This window comes from Emydura macquarii, unplaced genomic scaffold, assembly GCF_026122565.2.
Source record: "Emydura macquarii macquarii isolate MOO-44397 ecotype Brisbane River unplaced genomic scaffold, CSIRO-AGI_Emac_v2 contig_2481, whole genome shotgun sequence".
Classification (NCBI taxonomy): Eukaryota; Metazoa; Chordata; order Testudines; family Chelidae; genus Emydura; species Emydura macquarii.
This window is the reverse complement of record NW_027132618.1, coordinates 4,403,543-4,419,637: the sequence shown is the minus strand read 5'-3', so window position 1 is coordinate 4,419,637 and position 16,095 is coordinate 4,403,543. Positions and strand designations below refer to the sequence as shown.

At 38.7% G+C, this 16,095-nt stretch overlaps 1 protein-coding gene across 4 annotated transcripts in view; it reads left to right on the top strand.

Moving 5' to 3' along the window:
* The window catches only part of PIGK (phosphatidylinositol glycan anchor biosynthesis class K), a 106,566-nt gene extending 91,261 nt beyond the window's left edge, over positions 1 to 15,305 (top strand). For all 4 annotated transcript variants that reach the window (XM_067563417.1, XM_067563420.1, XM_067563419.1 and 1 more), the window contains exon 11: positions 14,726 to 15,305. In XM_067563417.1, the coding sequence (XP_067419518.1) occupies positions 14,726 to 14,842 (117 nt within the window). In that variant the 3' untranslated portion in view covers positions 14,843 to 15,305. The remainder of the gene's footprint in view (positions 1 to 14,725) is intronic.
* The last annotated feature ends 790 nt before the right edge of the window (positions 15,306 to 16,095 follow it).

Genomic DNA, 16,095 nt, shown 5'->3' with positions numbered 1-16,095 from the left:
CTGGAATTTGATCAAATCATTTCCATTTTCAGAGTGAACAGAGAGGGTAAATGAATAAAGACTCCAGTAATGGAACCGTTGTGTTTGCGTTGTCAAACAGGCAGAGCAGCGTCACATTTTATTGTTCCCTGTGAAAATTATTTGTGTGTGTGGTTTCTTTGCAGAATCAGTTTCTGCTCTGTTGGCTAGATTTCTCTTTGTTGGGTTCACTTTTCCTTAGTCTAGCCTTACTGGGTGTGGTGGGGTGGGCCCATTGTCCTTCAGTAATTGTCATCCACGGCTCAGTGCCCCAGGAACAGTTCAAGTCTGTTGGCTCCACAGTGTCGTTTTGTTCGTGGCAGCGCCTTTCAGGAGGTTGAGACAGAGAGTGCTCCCAGTACCGGCAGAGTGCACACACTCTGCAAGGATAAAAATGGGCTTGTGAACATGCGTGATATGGGAATGGCTGGAGGGAACTGGCTGTTTAATTGCAGGTGGGGACGGGAAGCACTTTTCCTTAAATTAATAAAAAAGAGGTTTAAAATGGTGCCTGAGGATGAATGGATGCTTTGGAGGAGTGAGCTGTTGTGATGGAGCAGTGCCATCTCCGTTGTTTTTGTTTCATCTATTATTAATCTTTCTTTGTAGCATTCATAAAACTAATTTTTAGTCAGTTTGCTGCTTATACATTTAAGTGGACTAATGGCATTGAGTTTGGATCAGACGTAGCGAAGACAGGCAGTGCACACAGAGAACTCTGCCACTGCTCCTAAATCCTGACCTGCTACACTGCTGTGCTTTTCAAGCAGAGGAATTAATATAGTTGTTGCAATTCAAAACTCCTCTGTATCCACTGGTTACAGTATCCCCTGTCAAACACTAAGGGGGATGTAGTTACACCCTTAGTATGTCCTAGTCGTGTGTGTGTGTGTGTGTGTGTGTGTGTACACACATCTGATTGGTAGGATGAAATGAATTTATATTAGGGTGTACGGTATATCCTGTCAGTCACTCTAGATGTTGATATTGCAGTGTTCTGATGTTGGTCACTTTATGGTTAAGAATAATAAACAAATTACAAACATAAACTGTTGTTTATCCCTTTTTATTTAGAAATGGCTATATGTTTTCTATTCGTTTGTGATGTGCTGTCTCTTCTTGTCTTTGTTTCTTTTAAACAGCTATAACTTAGTTCCCCCAGATAATATTCCTTGTGCCTGTAGAATACCTGCCTTGATCGTCAGAGATCTTTAGCGCATTTTGCTCTGAAGGGCTTTGTGTTCTATTCTGAATACTTTGAAGAAGAGAAATATTTCCTGCCTCTCTCCTCAAGAAAACTGATCATGAAGAGTGGCAGGTTTTTTTTTTTGGTTTTTTTTTTGAGGGCTGTGTTTGTGCTAAAGCTACCGTCTTGGTTGTGCCTGCTGCTGCCCTTAGAGTGAGTATGGCACCTATGCTGTTGAAGAGATAGGGATTGGCCATCACTGTAGATAGTCACAGATCAATATATGGACTTATGAATGATGGGTAGAGTTCCTAAACTGAGTGATTTCAGAAGGAAGCTGGAATTTTTGCCAGACTTGCATATACTAAGTTGAGTGAGTGAATGCAAAAATCACGTAGCTGGTGTGTGTGTGTTGGGGGGAGGGGGCTGCGAGGCGTTTTTTTCTTCGGTCTCCATTGCTCTTGCCACTCCGATCTCTATGTTCTTCCTCTTCTTTCAAAAGGAGAAGCTTCCTTTATTTAGATAGCCCCCTGTGCTTTCTCTGCCAAATATGAATAGTGCCCGAGGGGGGCGGGAAGGAGGGTGCATCTTGTTCCCAAGTTCCTTAGTCTGGCTGTGGCTAGTGTACACAGTTCGAGACTCTTCCAGCTGAACTTAATGCAGTCAGGTATGGTGAGTAGCCGGCAGGTGAAGTGCAGCCAGGTTATCATTAATTTATAAGAGCTGTAATCTGTATCTTCTTAAAAGCCTTACTGCTCTGGAGGTAAACAGGTATTGTATAATACAGTGTGTGTGTGTGTGGGGAGGGGGGGAGTATTTACCCATCTTAAGAGCTTTCCCTTTACAAAGAAATGCTCTGTATTCCTAAGCAGGTAGCATAAAACACTGAATTAGATTAAAAAGTATCAGATGAATATCGGGTGGGAGCACCAAATATTCATGGCACTAGGATGCACTGATACGTTCGCAGGCTCCCCCCCCATTTCTTTTAATGACAGTTGCCCACACAAGCCCCTCCCTGACAGGCACCTGCCCTTTGGGCCTCTCTGTCTTTTGATGCTCAAGCATAGCAAAAACACCCTGCTTAGGTATGCACAATACACACACACGTGGCTAGTTCTCCTGTAGCAGACTGAGCCCATGTCTCACGATGTGTTGGCAATGCCTAGGTTTTAGAGGAGCTAGAATACCCAGCAGCAGAAAGTTGATTTAAGGACAGTTTTGTTTTGTTTTGTTTTGTTTCTTTACACGCACAATCTGTTCCTGTCATTCTGCCCTGTGTGGATAAACTTTGTAAATATCTTGGCTGACCTGTGAATGGCAAGCAGCTGAACACATCTTTGCTCGTAGAAAGGAGGCAGATCCCTCTCACCTGCTTCCCCCTCCACCTGCTCTACGCATCTCTCTCCTCAGTGTAATGCAGTTTGAGAACTGCAAGCTAATTGTAATGGTAGAACCATGAGTGCCTCTGTTTACATGCATAGCGTAATGCACAACACAGGGCAAAGGAGGGTTTCTTTGATTCTAGCTGTAGGAATCCTGGACACGTTTTAAAAACATCTCATACTAGCAATGAAGTTTCCAAGAAGAGGGAATATTTATTTGGATTCTAATGCCTCTAAATGTAGGCATTGGGATGTTTGATTAGATTCTGTATCTGTGTAGAATGTTGAGTATAAGATCTAAAGTTGTCTAACATCTGCTGTTAATACAGCCTGCCACTCGGAAATACACGGATACTCATGGGATATCCAGGGGACAATACATGGGTAGAACCTTCCCTAATCATTTATGAATATCACGGTTTCTCCACGTAAACAAGCACATCTTTATTTGTTTTTGTGTGAACCAGGTTACATTTGGAAATGGATGTTTTGGGGCATACAGTTAGTTTTTATAAGCATAAGGAAAAAATATGCCTTAAAGAAACTCAGTTTAAAAATAATTGCATGGGCTGTCCCAGTGGTCCAGGGTGGCTATATATTGTACTTCCATATGATGGATGGGCATCTGAGCAGGAAAGGCGAGTGCTCTGCCTCTTAGAAATGACAACATGTGGCTGGTACTTGGAGTAGCCTTGACAAGCGGATATGGAAGAATGCCCATAGTGTAATACACTAGCCAAGTGTATGTTATCATGGCTCTCTGTAATTGCTATCACACTGAGAAGATAAGAACATATTAGTTAATTCTTTTGCTCAAGTAGCTTGAACCATTTGTTTCCAGGGTCTATCCCTTTATAGGAGTAAGCTCCTCTGTATGCCATTGAAATGAACTTCCCCAGAGGAGGTGGGGCTAACATGGTGTCCTACACCAGGTGTAGGCAGTGTTATCTAGTGGTCGGGGTAGAGCCTAAAGGCAGAACTGGAAGTGTAGTCTGCAGACAAGCCATGGTCAGAGCCAGAAGTCAGGATAGTTGGGGAAAGGTAGAGACTAGGGCTGGAGTGGGAACAGGTGCAGGTTGGCGCAAGGTCTGGTGCAGGAAGCAGGTTTGGTGCAGCTGCAGGCATAGAACACATTGAGCAGCTGCTGTTGCTACAAGGCTTATAAATGATGATCTGCTAGCTCATCTACATAAGAAAGACCAGACAGGCTCAGACCAATGTTATGTCCAGCCCAGTATCCTGTCTTCTGACAGTGGCCAATGCCACATGCTTCAAAGGGAGTGACTAGACCAAGGCAATCATCAAGTGATCCATCACCTGTCATCCAGTTCCAGCATCTGACAGTCAGAGGCTAGGGACACCCAGAGTATAAGTTTGCATCCCTGACCATCTTGGCTAATAGCCATTAATGGGCCTATCCTCCATGAATTTATCCAGTTCTTTTTTTAATCCAGTTATAGTTTTGGCCTTCAAAACATCCCCTGGCACAGAATTCAACACGTTGACTGTGCATTGTATGAAAAAGTACTTCCTTTTGTTTGCTTTAAAGTTGCTGCCTATTAATTTCATTAGGTGACCTTGTTATGCGAAGGGGTAAATAACACTTAACTCCACACCATTCATGCTTTTATAGACCTCTATCATATTTCCCCCTTAGTTGTCCCTTTTCCAAGATGAATAGTCTCAGTCTTTTAATCTCTCCTCATATGGAAGCTGTTCCATACCCCTCATCATTTTTATTGCCTTTCTCTTTACCAATTCCATTTCTAATTTTGAGATGAGACAACCAGAACTGCATGCAGTATTCCAGATGTGGGTGTACCCTAGATTTATCTGTCTCATCTATCCCTTTCCTAATTGTTCTTAATGTTCTGTTAGCTTTTTTGACTGCAACTGCACATTGAGTGGATGTTTTCAGAGAACTATCTACAATGACTCGAAGATTTTTATTGAGTGATAGACCCCATCATTTTGAATTTGGGATTGTTTTCCAATGTGCATTACTTTGCATTTATCAACATTGAAATTCATCAGCCATTTGTTGTACAGTCATCCATTTTTGTGAGATCCCTTTGTAACTCTTCACAGTCTGCTTTGGAATTTAACTATCTTGAGTAATTTTGTATCCTCTACAAACTTTGCCACCTCATTGTTCATCCCCTTTTTCAGATCATTTGACTGTGTTGAACAGCGTTTGTCCCAGAATAGATCCCTGGGGGACTCCGCTATCTACCTCGCTCCATTGTGAAAACTAAGTATTTATTCCTACCCTTTGTTTCCTATCATTTAACCAGTTGCTGATCCATGAGAGTTCCTTCTTCCATGACTGCTTAGTTTGCTTAAGAATCTTGATGATGGACCCTGGTAAAGATTTTCTAAAAGTCCAAGTACATCATATCAACTTGATCACCTTGTCCATCTGTTTTTTGACACCCTTACAGAATTCTAATAGATTGGTGAGGCATGATTTCCCTTTACCAAAGTCATGTTGAGACTTCTCCACCAAATTGTGTTCATCTTGTGTGTGATAATTCTGTTCTTTAGTATAGTTTCAACTGGTTTGTTTGGTACTGAAGTTAGGCTTACTGGCCTGTAATTGCCAGGATCGCCTCTGAAGCATTTTTTAAAAATTGGAATCACATTACTGTCCTCCAATCATCTGTACGGAAGCTGATTTAAGTGATAGGTTACATACCACAGTTAATAGTGCTGCAATTTCATATTTGAATTTCTTCAGAATTCTTGGGTAAATATCATCTGGTCCTGGGTGACCTATTTAATTTATCAGTTTGTTCCAAAACTGCCTTTGTTAATACCTCAATCTGGGACAGTTCCTCAGATTTGTTACCTAAAAAGAATGGCTCAGGTTTAGAATCTCCCTCACATCCTCTGCAGTGAAGACAGATGCAAAGAATTAATTCAGCTTCTCCGCAATGGCCTTGTCTTCCTTGAGCACCTCGATTGTTTAGTGGTCTCACTGATTGTTTGGCAGGCTTCCTTTTTGATGGTAGTTTTTGAGTCTTTTGCTAGTTGCTCTTAATTCTTTTTTGGCCTGCTTAATTATACTTTTACACTTGACTTGCTAGAGTTTATGCTTCTTGCTATTTTCCTCAGTAGAATTTGATTTCCAATTTTTAAAGGATGTCTTTTTGCCTGTAACCACTTTTTTTATTCTGTTGAATTTTTTTTTATTCTCTTACTATACTTTTGAATTTGGGGTATATATTTAATTTGAGCCTCTGTTATGGTATTTATAAAAAAAAGTTTCCATGCAGCTTGCAGGCATTTGACTCTTGTAACCGTTTTTTTCATTTGCATTTAACTAGCTTCCTCATTTTTTGTAGTTCCCCTTTCTGAAATTAATTTTGTGTAACTCCCCTATCTGTTGTGGGCTTCTTTGGTGTCCCTCCCCAAGACGTTAAATGTAATTTTCGTATGGGCGCTATTACTGAGTGTTTCAGATATATTCACCTCTTGGACCAGATTCTGTGCTTCACTTTAGGACTAAATCAACAATTGCCTCTCCCGTGTGGGTTGCAGGACTAGTTGTTCCAAGAAGCAGTCATTAATGATGTCTAGAAACTTTATTTCTGCATCCTGTCCTGAGGTGACATGTACCCAATCAATATGCAGAGAGTTGAAATCCCTCATTAGTATTATTTTTAGTTCTGTCCAGTCAGGGAGCACAGTCACTTAGGGAGACCTTATTGGGCCCAGCCAACCTCAGTACCTGGAGCCAGCTGAGTTCCTGACACATGGTAGCTAAATGTGTGTTCAAATCTGTCTGTTGTCTTGCCGTATAAGAGCCCACGTGAAATTAGTCCTTTAGTTCAAATTACAGGGGACTGTGTTCTTGGTGGTTAAGGTCCTAGGTTTTATCCCTGCTGTGGATTCTCTTTTTTGGTTTGTTAAAATTACAGTGGAGAGAAAATGTGAAGATCATCTCAAGCAAAGTAACTGAGCCAGATGTTCAAATATAAGTATTTTAAATAAGCTGTTCAAATCCCCTATTTGAATATTTAACTTGACATTTATAATAGAGATACAGGCATCTTTCAGTCACCCAAATCTGAAAATTGTGACCATGGTGTTGTGAAAAACTGTATTTGATTAAAATACAGAAAATTAGCTCTGTGGGTCTTGAATAAATTGGGGGATTTATTGAATTATAGGTGCATTCTACAGAAGACTTCAATTCTTCTGTCTCCTAAACATACACATGCTTGTTTAGCGTCCCTTACCTGTATCACAGGGGTGAAGATTAATGATTAATTGCAAAGCACTTTTAAGAACCTTAAAAGTGCCATAGAATTTTGGAGAAACACCTGATCAATAAACCAGGTAAAAGTAAATAATGAAATTGTGACCACTGCATTAAATAATAATTTTGGAATAGAAGTTCGTTATATAATGCCTTATTGAATAAAAATTTTAACACAGAAAATGACAAGCAAAGCCATCATGACATAATTATCATTTTTATAGTGATCATTCAAATTTGAAATCAAATACATTTGTTTAAGATGCACTTGATGGTGTTAATGTATTTAAGCATAGCTGGCATTTTCTCCTTATGTTACCTGAGTTTTTGTTGATCTTTCATAAGTATTTTACTCAAAATTTGGGACCTCAATAATCATGACATTATTGTTAATAAGTAAAAACTGGTGGATAAGATGAAAATGCTTTAAATTGTTTTACAGATTAAGAGGAATTCTTTATGTTGAAATTCCTTTATGACTTTAATCTGACTGTGAGCACCAAAGAGGATTAAGTTATTATTAGATGGCTGGAATTATTTTCCTTAGGCCCCAAAATCAGGAACAGAACTGACAAACGAGAAGTTCATACTTTCATTAGATGCACGGGGCATGTATATTATGGTATGATTGCATATAGTGTATATAGTTCATTTTTGAGATTGAATTCTGTGCTTTCTTTTAAGAATTAGAATGATTACCTAATTTGAAATGTAGAATTGCAGCTGAACTTGAATTGCTGTTAGAATGTCCATAAAAATACATAACATGCATGCAGCTTACATGGAGCTCTTTGTAATGAATCTGATTGGCCTTTCCAATGTGAATGTTGAATTTCTTGTTCCTCTTGTTCATTTTTTTTTCTGAGGGCACGGATATTACCTTTTCATTCTCTGAGCTGAGGAAGCCTTGTATTTTAAAGATCTCTTTTGAAATGTGGACCTATTTTGTTTCTGACTTGAGAATGGAAATTGAAATGTCAGCTCTTTAGTGCAGATCACAAAATATAAGAATGCCGCTTTGATCCAGGTGAAGAAGAAAGGGGGCCTTTCGTCCATCAGTTGGGGAGAGAAAGAGGAAAAAAATAATTTCAGAAAGGAAAATTACTGGGAAGAAATAAAGAAATGCACCAAAAAAAAGTTGCATTAATCCCTCCCTGTGATCTAGTAACAGTCCTACACTTCCAATCAGGAAGCTTGCTTCAATTCTCTCATCTGATTGCTGACCCCTGGACCATTGGAACACAACACTATATTATTTCTGTAACAGTAGATATGGATATTCAGCCCTTACGTTTTGTGACATAAGCAAACACCATAGGCTACCATAGGGACGTAAGCACCTAACTGCCACTTCAGATGACAAATTCAACATTTCGGCACCACTGGCATTCATAAGACCTCTGCTCAATTCCTACCTTACCCTGTAGCTGCCTAAATTTTGGCAGCTGGGCATGTACACACCCTCCTCAGTCCAGACACCACCCAGCAATTCAGTGTCTAACTCATGCCTATGCCCCAGCAGAATTCTCAAACTGAACATTCCCCTTCCTGTCCTGTCTTTGGGGTCTGATCTGGTGGGTGGGAGGATGGGGAAGTGGTGGTGCCCTCTTCCTCCTTCAACCCAGTGGTTGGAGCACTCGCATGGGTTAAGGGAGGCCCACGCTCAGTTCCCCCTTCTCCCTGACCTGGAGCAGAGATTTGACGTTGGGTCTCCCACCTCCCAGGAGAGTGCCCTAACCAGTGGGCTGTGGGGGTATTCTGGGGCAGGGCTCCCTCAGTCTCTGCTGCTGAAGCTGTTCCATGGTATAAATACTTAAATAGTCATTGGGCCAGAGAGCTAGTGAGACTGGCTCCATCGGCCAGGGGTTGGGGCACTCACCTGGCAGGTGGAAGACCTGGGTTTCAGTCTCCCATTTGTATACATAGAGTCGTTATAGCAGGAACAGCTTCAGCAGGAAAGACTGAGAGACCTGGCCCAGAACGACCCCTCACCCACTGTTTGAGGGACACCTGGGAGGTGGGACACCCAGGTTTAAATCTCTGCTCCAGATCAGATGGGGGTGAGAGGGGGGAGGTGATTGTACCTGGATCTCCCACTGCCAGGTGTGTGCCCTAACCACTGGGCCAAATGTTATAAAGGGGCACCATCACCTCCACTGCATCAGTTTCTCTTGAAAAAAAGATGACCTGGCTTAGGAGTCTAACTCCAGGAGAGGTTTCATGGCTGTGAATCTTGTGTGGAGATAGATGTCGAACTGCTTTTGAAAGTTGGGTCATAGGCCAAACTCCTCTCCTCAGCATTTCCTACTCCCCAGTTTAGGCAGCTCCTTGCTTAGCTTGGTGGCTTTTGTGACTCCCATTTGAAGATGTCTAACGCTCCTCATGCATTAGGGAGCCTGCAAGTCTAATTCAGGGTTATGAATTCCGCTACGTGGTGGGGCACCTAGGAATTAGTTATTGTAACTCCTTAATCCCCTTTGTGAATCTAGTCCAAATGGCTGGGACTAGGAAGAAATTTTCCCCTGTAAGCATGTTACTGCATAAGAGAGGTCCCTTTTGAGGCGTGCTCCCTTCCTCTGAAGCATATGTCACAGGTCACTGTTGGGAATAGGCTACTGCACTGATCGGGTATGGGAATTCTTTAGTTCTTGACCAAATGCTGCTGTAGTTACATTCCGTGAATTGCAATGCCTGCAGTCGCCATCAAAATGTGGACACTTGTGTTTAACTCAGTCTTCTGGCCAAATATTTGTTCTTTTACAAGCAAACCTCCACATTGAAATTTTTGGGCCGTTTTGCCTGGGTAGAGACTAAAGGGTTTGGTCCTTAATGACACCTTAAAATAACTTTTTTTTTTTTGGCAAATGAAATATAAATGCATGCTGGTTTAAATCTTAACTTTTATCCTGAAACCATTTTCTAACATAATTGCTACTGTAGCTTTAGTCATTTTCTTTATCATTCTCTTCCATAAAATGCATTTTAACTGCAATAACATGTACTGTATGTTATATGAAAGGCCCTCATTGAAAATCTTGGATGCTTTCCATCAGGATCCCTACAGACCCATCCAATTTGAAAATACACTGTTTTATTCTCTCTTTAATTACAATACTTGGAGCAGCTCTCTGTTAACAGTTTTGAAGTTCCATAGAATAATGATTCTATCAGAACTATAAAGAGCATGACAGAAAATATTCACAGTAGGAAGCTCACTGTTGCTTAGCTACCTACCTTTTTAATTCGGAGACTCTAGCAATTTGATAATGACTCTTCTGTAAGCTACTAAATGTATTTGTTCATGACACATTATGGCATTTTATGTGTGCATTTCACCTTTGTGTTACTGCTATTATTGTAGGAATAAAGAGGGCGTTTATAATGGGGTTGTATGTACTGAAAATCAAAAGTCCTAAATACATCAATTATACAAGCCACTCTGAATAAAGTTCTCATCTGGGTACTATTCAGGTTAAATTGCCAGACACAGAAACAGTCCGAACTAAAAAAAGTTATGGGCCTGATCCTCCAAATATTTACCACTACTGGGTGTAGTCCCCGTAAAAGTGATAAAACTACCATTATTAGTAAATACTACACCCAGGGTAAATGTATGCAGGGTCAGGCTCTGAATCTTTTAAGTGCACACACACATCCCCCTCTGCATAATTTATAATTATATTTAATTAATTGCAAGTGAAAATATCACAGCATCCTCATTTTATCCATCCAGCCTTTTACAGAGTGTGAAGTGGTTGGGTTTAGAAGGAGCTTTGCTTGAATAAGGACTGTAGTATAGGATCCATATCAACCTGTGTGCGTAACTGTGCACAAATTGTGCACAAATGCAAATATACTGGATTTTAAAAGAAATCAGGAGGCAAGGTTTGTGTGTTGATAATTCCTTTCTGATCAGCCCTCTTCCTAATATCTATACAGGATCAAATTTGTCAAGAAACCTCAATGTGTGTCCACAAAATTTGTGTATGCACTCATTTGTGTATACAAGTGGTACATTCACACTTAAGTACTGGTATTGCACAAACCAATGCCCCCGTTATGTAGATGCAAAGGGGGGCTATGAAACTTTTGCCCCTGAGATTTGAGCAGCCGCTTTGATTTAATATATTCTTAAAGCCAGAAAGGACTGTTACAATATTCTAGCCTAACCTCCGGCATAAAACTGGCCATAGAATTTCACCCAATAATCCTTACGTTCTAGCTCAACCAGTAGTTCTGAGCTTGCTGCATCTCTTAGAAAGACATCCAGTTTTGATTTAAAGATTTAAAATTTGGTTGTTAGCAAGGGGGCACTTTATAATTACTTCGTTCTCTCTGAGCACCTATTTGCATTCTGAAAACTAACACCACCTTCCTACTTCACTCAATAAAGAGCGGTATTTTTGACTGAAAAGAAACGGACCATTTTCAAGGCATGGAAATGCTTAGACTAAAATATTAATCACTGTAAAATTCAAATAATTATTCTAATCCCTGACCTCTGAAAATTGTTTTGCTTACCTACACCTGAAATTCTAGATGTTCTGTGTTTGAAAAAACCAAACAAACCCTTTTGCCTATATGCTATACCCTTTTAGCCTCTGTCTTGTCTCATTATTTATAAGATTGTTTATGCAAATTTTAGCTGTCGTCTTGTGTGTTTTTACATAAATTGTGAAATATGGCTCCATGTAAATACACCAAGTTGAGACATATGCTCACTTTCTCTGTATAATGTGTTTTGTTTCATAAATGAGCATTAGTGGACAAAGCGAGTGCTTATAACAATTTGATTTGACTCACATTTGCCTATGTGTTTATTTCACTGTTTTTATTTGAATTTTGTGTGTGTTGTCATCTTTATTTTTGTGGTTACTCTTTTAACTTTTAAAAACTCATACAAAGGAAATATTTTTCCAGTCAAAATTATTTGAAACACACACTTGATAATGTTTAATGGAAATCAAGAAGTAGAAGTGATTTTAAATAAATCATTACTGTATTTAATATGCTAAAACATCATCTAAGTTCAGATATCGGATTACATTAAATTAAACTGAAATTTAAATTATTTTAAAAACCCATCCCAGTATTGTTTCCTTGTACTCCTTCTTGTCTGTCTCTGTATCCAGCTGTGGAATCTTGTCTCACGCTTAGATTGTAAACTCTTTGGGGCAGGGACTGTGTTTTTGTTTTGTTTCTACAGCACCTAACATGTTGGGATCCTGCTCCATGACTAGGTTTCTGAGGTGCTAGGGTAACTCAGATAGTTGTTAATAATAATAATAATAAACCTCATTCTTTCTCTTACGTTTCTGGTATTTGTGTTATCTCAATTGCTGGAATAAAAAGAACGGTGAACTCCTGGCCCTGTTGAAATTAATGGCACAACTCCCATTGTCTTCAATACCTGAAAGTCTGTAGTTCATTATTTTTCAGGATCTTAGAGAGGTAAAGAAATGTGTTTAAAGTGGAGCACTCTACATTTTTAAGCAAGCCATAACGTTTTTTTTGGAATCTTACATACAAGTTTTGAGAGTTTAAGAAAACCATTTCAGTTTCTCTCTCCAAGATGTACTTTGCAGGTTTAAATATATTGCCTCACCCATTTATTTCTGTGCTCTCACTTTTTATGTGTTCAGTAGTTATGGGACATCTATGTGCCACCATACTTGAAAATGCTAGTACATTTAAATATAATTGTGTACTCAGTTAGCTGCATTATTGACATTTTAGGTGTGCAACAGAGGCACAGTTTTTGCACATAGCCTGGTTTAATTCACATATAGCTTTCAGTCTGTAAATCTGTAATCCCTTTCCTCAAGATACATTTATTTTTAAGGTGACTGAGCATTCAGTTTCACTACTCCCAACTATTTTCCTTTATGTTGCTTTAGTCTTTGTATCAATAATATATCCAGTACATTTTAAAGTTGTTCTACATGGCTTTGAACAGATTATTTTGTGTCCTTGAATTCAAATGTTGAAAGCATTACTGTACCCGACTCCATTTTCTCTTGGAATTTCATGGGGAAAGCTTCACTACACGGCGTGACAAAACGTAAAACCATACTTATAGGTCACCTTATAAATATTTATTCATATAAATTCTTTAAAGAAATTAAATTGTATTCTATACAAAATAGAAAAGAGGCTTTTAGTGTCACTGACTGCAAATTGAAGTCATTTGTCTAGAAGGGTCAGGTACCACTTTGTGGTAAGGATTTGTCTCCGCTCCAAGAAGAGAGAGATTGATTGATGAAATGAGCAATATAATATGCATACAAAATTGTGGGTTAATTAGGAAAATTTAAACAAGAAAGTTCCTTTGTGTGGAGAAGTGTTTGGGAGATGTGACTCAGAACTGAGGTATGTTGGCAGCATTGCACATTCAGAGTTGATTTTCATGAGATATTTACATGCAGATGTGTGGTTGTGAATATCAATGAAGGGGTATTAACAGCAGATATGTTTTAGAGTCAATGATAGTTTTTTAGCAAATGTAAGGATTCATATACATACTTCGTCTTAAATCTTCAGCTTTGTTGTTTTTAATGTAGATTGTCATCTGAGTTTCTTGATTCTTCCAGCAGGGAAAATAAATTTAATAACATTTCATGGGCTTGTTTCTCTGGTTTTGTTTCTCAGGCCTTTCTGTTTCCATTTGTTTTGTTTTTGCATAACAAATATTACATTAAACAAGAAATTTTCTCTTGGTTAAAAAAAACCAAAACCAAACTATCCAGCTTTGGAAAATGGAGGAAGAGAAATCCAAAAGCTTTTGTTGACTGAAAAACTGTTTTGAAAGAACAGGTGCTGCAAACTGCACCTATTGCTTTAAAGTTCCTAGCCACCTGTTGCATTTTGTGGGAAACAGCAAGCTTCCTATAACCAGTTTCATGCAGCAATTGGAGCTGTGGAGTTGTTTTGTATTTGTGATATTTATTTACCTGACTCTGAGATGACTGAATTTGACTGAATGCTACAAAAGCAGAACACCTTTGTATGCTCATGGTGCATGATGAAGAAGAACGTGGTGCAAGCTACAGGTAGAAAACGTATATAGTCTGTGCATGACAGATGGCTTTTCTAATAACAAGAAGCCAACTCCCACAGCAGGAAATGAACAAAAACTAAGCAAGGACTTCAGTATTTGGCCCAGATAGGCTCTTTAGAGGTGGCCTGTTTCTTTAGCAATTCTCTTTTAGCAGCATGGCTTTATTTTTGTTTCAGCAACTCCACCTCTTGCATACACATAGGATTCTGCATTACTGTGTATGGTGTTATATGTCTACTATGCAGGCGGGGTCTCATAAGAATTGCAGCTCTGATATCCCTGACTTCAGCATGTTTTAAATTCTCAACCAAAATGTTGCATGTGCGTAGCATTTCACCGGTCTGAGTCAGAGTTCATTTCCCACCACAGACCATTCAAGATCTGAAATTTTCATGGTGCTGAGAAAAGAGCAGAAGGGATTCAAATCTTACCATTTAGTTTGTATCAGAAGGGGCCTGACAGGTCTGGATGTAGTTCACCTGGCTGCAGATAATAGGATTGTTCAAAGAAGGAGCATTAGGTGAGGACCAGACAAACACAGGCTCTTGGGCTCCCTCAGGCGTAAATCCTTGGAAAACTGCTATGTTCAAATCTTGTGTTATAGTCGTTAACTTTTAATAATTATTTATATATTTACATGACCATTAAATAACGGCGCATAGAAGGAACCATCTGAACATTTCTTAGATGATGAAAACCCAATGCTGCATTTTGTCAATACTTTGCTCTTCTAGTGAAAAGATCTTATTTTCCAGTTGATAAATTCAATGAGTATTTAGCATGAAAAACTAACTGTGATATCATTTTTTATTTTACAGAAACCAAAACTGAAAGACTGGCATCCTCCAGGGGGGTTTATTCTCGGACTCTGGGCATTGATTATCATGGTTTTCTTTAAAACGTATGGAATCAAGCACATGAAATACATCTTCTAGGTTTTCTGAGCAACCAAAATCATTGAACTGACTGCAACATCAGATGAAAAGTGGTGTTACCAAAGGTTCTTTATTTGTATATTATGTCTGTAGTGAAAAATAATGTTGAAACCTCACACCTAGATGTTCTTTTGATGATGTGTCATCTGTCCTTCTTTCTGTAAAGAGACTAAAATGTGGTTGTACAATTAGATGATTTTATACTTTGTCTCATTTAAACACATTTTAATGCTGTTTCTGAGCAATTTTTCATCCTGTTTTCAGAGAGAGCAGGAAAATTGAAGATCTCGGTTGAATCTTTAAAATGTTAAGGATGCTTATGAATTGTAAAAAGGGAGAATTCTTTCCTTTCCACTGCAAAGTATATCTTTTTTAAAGTTATCCTATCACTGGAACAAAAGTATAGACAGTATGCAGAACTTTAAGATGTCATTTTACCAATAAAAACTTAAGTCACTCTGCAGCCTTCTGGTATGACCTATTGAAAGCTTGCTCACCAGACACAAAAATACGGTAGAAAATATTGATTTTTCTCTGTTAAATGCAATCCTTTAGATCAGTTCTTTTACCTAGGGCAATTTTGGATTTAGGGGTCTATGAGCCATTAGAATTTAAAACAAAAATATGGTCAAATAGTGACCTCATTGAATCTAGTTGAAGAAAAAGCTGCCAAAAATGTGTAAAAATATTATTTCACCTTGTCTGTTAGAAACCATTCATTCATAGAACAATTCATACACCTTGCAACACTGTCTTTTTAATTCTGTGCAATATGGATTAGAGGGTTTCCAGTGCTTTAAATACACTGGATCTTTGCATAGAAGAAAATTCACTCCAATATCAGGAATTAAAAATGGTTGTCAATTGTACTATTGTACTCAAGAGTTTCTGAGCTGTATTTTAAGTCTTGTAAATTCTGTTTTGACATCTCTTGATTTATTCTTATTAGATATTTGCTGATTAATGTATGCTAAAGTGGGCTTTGTCGTTAGATTTTACCAATATTAGGTGACAGGAGCACAAAATCTGTTTATATACAGGAACAACAAATGCCAGATAAGAGATTTCTGAAGACATTTTTCCTGAATGCCAAAGGGGTTCTGCTCTGTATCTGTCAAACATAAAGATTAGATGTACAGGAAGGGAATAGTATATCAGACATAAATATCTAAAAATCATTAGCAATTCTTTGTATTTAGATTACTAAGGTGTATAGAGGGCTGGATCATTGTGTTGGAGAGAATACAGCATTC